This window comes from Austrofundulus limnaeus, unplaced genomic scaffold (assembly GCF_001266775.1).
Source record: "Austrofundulus limnaeus strain Quisiro unplaced genomic scaffold, Austrofundulus_limnaeus-1.0 Scaffold1083, whole genome shotgun sequence".
Lineage (NCBI taxonomy): Eukaryota > Metazoa > Chordata > Actinopteri > Cyprinodontiformes > Rivulidae > Austrofundulus > Austrofundulus limnaeus.
In genome coordinates, this window is record NW_013953485.1 from 105,919 (window position 1) to 108,621 (window position 2,703).

A 2,703-nucleotide genomic window follows, 5' to 3' on the forward strand; every position below is an offset into this window, starting at 1 on the left:
CCAGCCAGCCCACCAGGCCACCAGCCAGCCCCCCACTGCCACTGGCCAAGCGCACACCCCCAGCCAACCACCCACCAGACCCCAGAAGCCTGGGCAGCGGGTAACCCTTAGCAACCAGGAGCCACATTCCAGGAGTCCAAGCAGCACCAGGGAGGATGGAGAGCCAGCCCCGAACCCGGCAACAAGCCCAGAGCCCACCCGCAGCCCAGAACCACACCCAGCGGCCTGCCCTTCTTCAGGACTCCCTCCCCAAAAGGCAGTCGCGGAACGGGAGAGTAGAAAAGACCCTGACACACACACACCCCACCCCCAGATGTACTGTTGGTGCGGGTTGTTCTATAGAGCAACTAAATCATCAGATGTTCTTAGTTTAAAAAGAAGTGTGTATCCCTTCAAGGAATACTTGACCTTTAACTTCTTTGATTTAATCCAGAACTTCTACTTTAAGTACAAAAAACACACTCAGAAAACTCTAAACACGCAAAAAACTGTTCAAATGAATCTTTTGCTGCAAACCATATTCATTAGCGTCTGAAGCTTAGAAGTGGTGGAAGTAATTGCAGTGGTTAAAAGACTTACTGAAGTTGTGAGCAATCTTCTGGTTGAGCATTATAGGCTGTGTGTTATTCTGCTCCGCTGCACCAATCGTACTGGGAACTTTCACAATAAATTGTTCCATCAGACGTAACGTGTCAATTTCAATCTTACTGTTTTTTCCTTGGACCCAAAATGATTTTGGAATCTGTCAAGACATGTTTTGTTTTTAAGTTGTGAGAAAAGTGAACTTTATTTGGAATAAACGTGTTAAGAAGTCAACATAAAGTGTCCGTTACCTTCTCAGGGCCTACGAGGTCCCAGTGGAAAGCCTTTGTGCTGGGTTTGCTCCTTAAACTGTAGACTTTAAAAGGCAGAGGAGGGGGTGCTGGGATGTTCAGGGACAGTGGTTCTTTCACAACCAGAGAGCTTGATTCTTCGGACCCTTGGTTCAAAGGAGGGCCTATGAGGCTGGTGTGGCTGGGTGTGGGCGGAAGCGCTGATGGTGGGGGTGGGATTTCAACAGAAGGAGAGGTTGGTGATCGGACAGGTTTCCTATCATCAGATCGAAGGGCAGAGGGTGATACTGGACGGGCGGTGGGTGTGGGTGGAATGGCTGATGGTGGGGGTGGGATTTCAACAAAAGGAGAGGTTGGTGATTGGACAAGTTTCCTATCATCAGATCGAAGGGCAGAGGGTGATGCTGGACGGGCGGTAGGTGTGGGTGGAATGGCTGACGGTGGGGGTGGGATTTCAACAGAGGAAGAGGTTGGTGATTGTACAGATTTCCTATTATTAAATGCAAGAGCAGAGGGTGAGACTGGACAGGCGGTGGGTGTGGGTGGAAAGGGTGAGGGTGGGATTTTAACAGATGGAGATGTTGGTGAGTGGACAGGGCTGCGGGGTTTAGGAACAGGTTTTGGAACAGCTGAGGGATCATTCTGACTTGTACCACCTGCTGTGGAGGAGTCTTCACAGTTAGATGTGTGATCTGCTGTTTTAGAGTCAGCTGGAGGACCAAAGACACTTTCAACACTAGGGTCACCGTTGGACTCAGGGTCCACACCAGTGTCATCTGGGTCTTCGGGTATGCTGACCAGTCGTCTGGACTGTTTTTCTTCAAACACGGAGTCACACCTGGACTTTCTCTTCCACTCTGAACAGAGTTTGTCGATGGCTTGGACCCAGGCATCTCGCTCCTTCTGCATATWGCCACGACCTTCATTTGATGGAGGRACCTTGAAACTGTAAAAATCAGAAATAGTCAGGACCTTATATTTATGACATTATTACTCAAAGGAAACTGCTACGCAATACAAAATTGGAGTCAGAAGTTTACATACATCAGTCATGGGCATGAATGTCCTATTAAATTAATTTTTGGGGCTTGCCATTTCAAATTCATAGGAGCTGAAAAATGCAATGTGAAGCAATGCATTCATCTGACCTACATTAATTTGAATAGCAGCAACTATTGCTATCAAACTCTAAACAAGTTTCTTAGCTTTATATCTTTCTCTTCTGTCAACTTTAATTTAGCCCAGACTGCAAAGTGTACAMACACAAATGCAGTGATGGGYACTAGWCCCCTAARGTTCAAAYCTGCTAATTRCAGACCTAAATTTCTCTTTTGTACTTCAGGGGATTTCCTAATTTCATAAAATGATGTGCGAATTTGCGTTTTCTAAATTTAGAATTGAGTAGCGCTAATCGCAAATTATGTTCCACATTAAAACATCAATTTCATCTACAGCAAAGCTAAAAAATCATCTAGTCTCACTACTTTGTGTAGCCACATAATTCATTATAATTTTGTCATCATTTTTTTTAAACCGCCCCCTCACAACAGGGAAAACTGGCTATCTAATTGGCTGAGGCTGTTTTCACTGTTACTGGGCAGATTAGCCTCTTGGGTGAGGGAGAAAAAAGGTGTGTTTGTGTAATTCAACATGGCATCCACACTTGATCAAAAGTTGTTGTTGTTTTTGTTTTTTATTTAACAGGACCAACCATTTGTTCTTAAAGCTCACTCATTGGATTGACCAAACACATCTGTCTCCCTCAGATGGAAGGACAGGTTATTGAAGTCCTACTGGACCTGACTCCACTGGATTTACACATCTTAGGGGAGGCTGCATCCAGTGCGGTGAGGTTACACCAGTCTGGTAG

General features: G+C 45.7%; 1 protein-coding gene across 1 annotated transcript in view; it reads right to left on the reverse strand.

Annotated features, from left to right (window-relative positions):
• The window catches only part of LOC106534066 (formin-like protein 13), a gene marked incomplete at its 5' end in the record, with an annotated part of 107,239 nt that overhangs the window by 91,221 nt on the left and 13,315 nt on the right, over positions 1-2,703 (reverse strand). Inside the window, 2 exon segments of the mRNA XM_014030576.1 lie at positions 580-742; positions 834-1,769. Coding sequence (XP_013886030.1) covers positions 580-742; positions 834-1,769 — 1,099 coding nt within the window.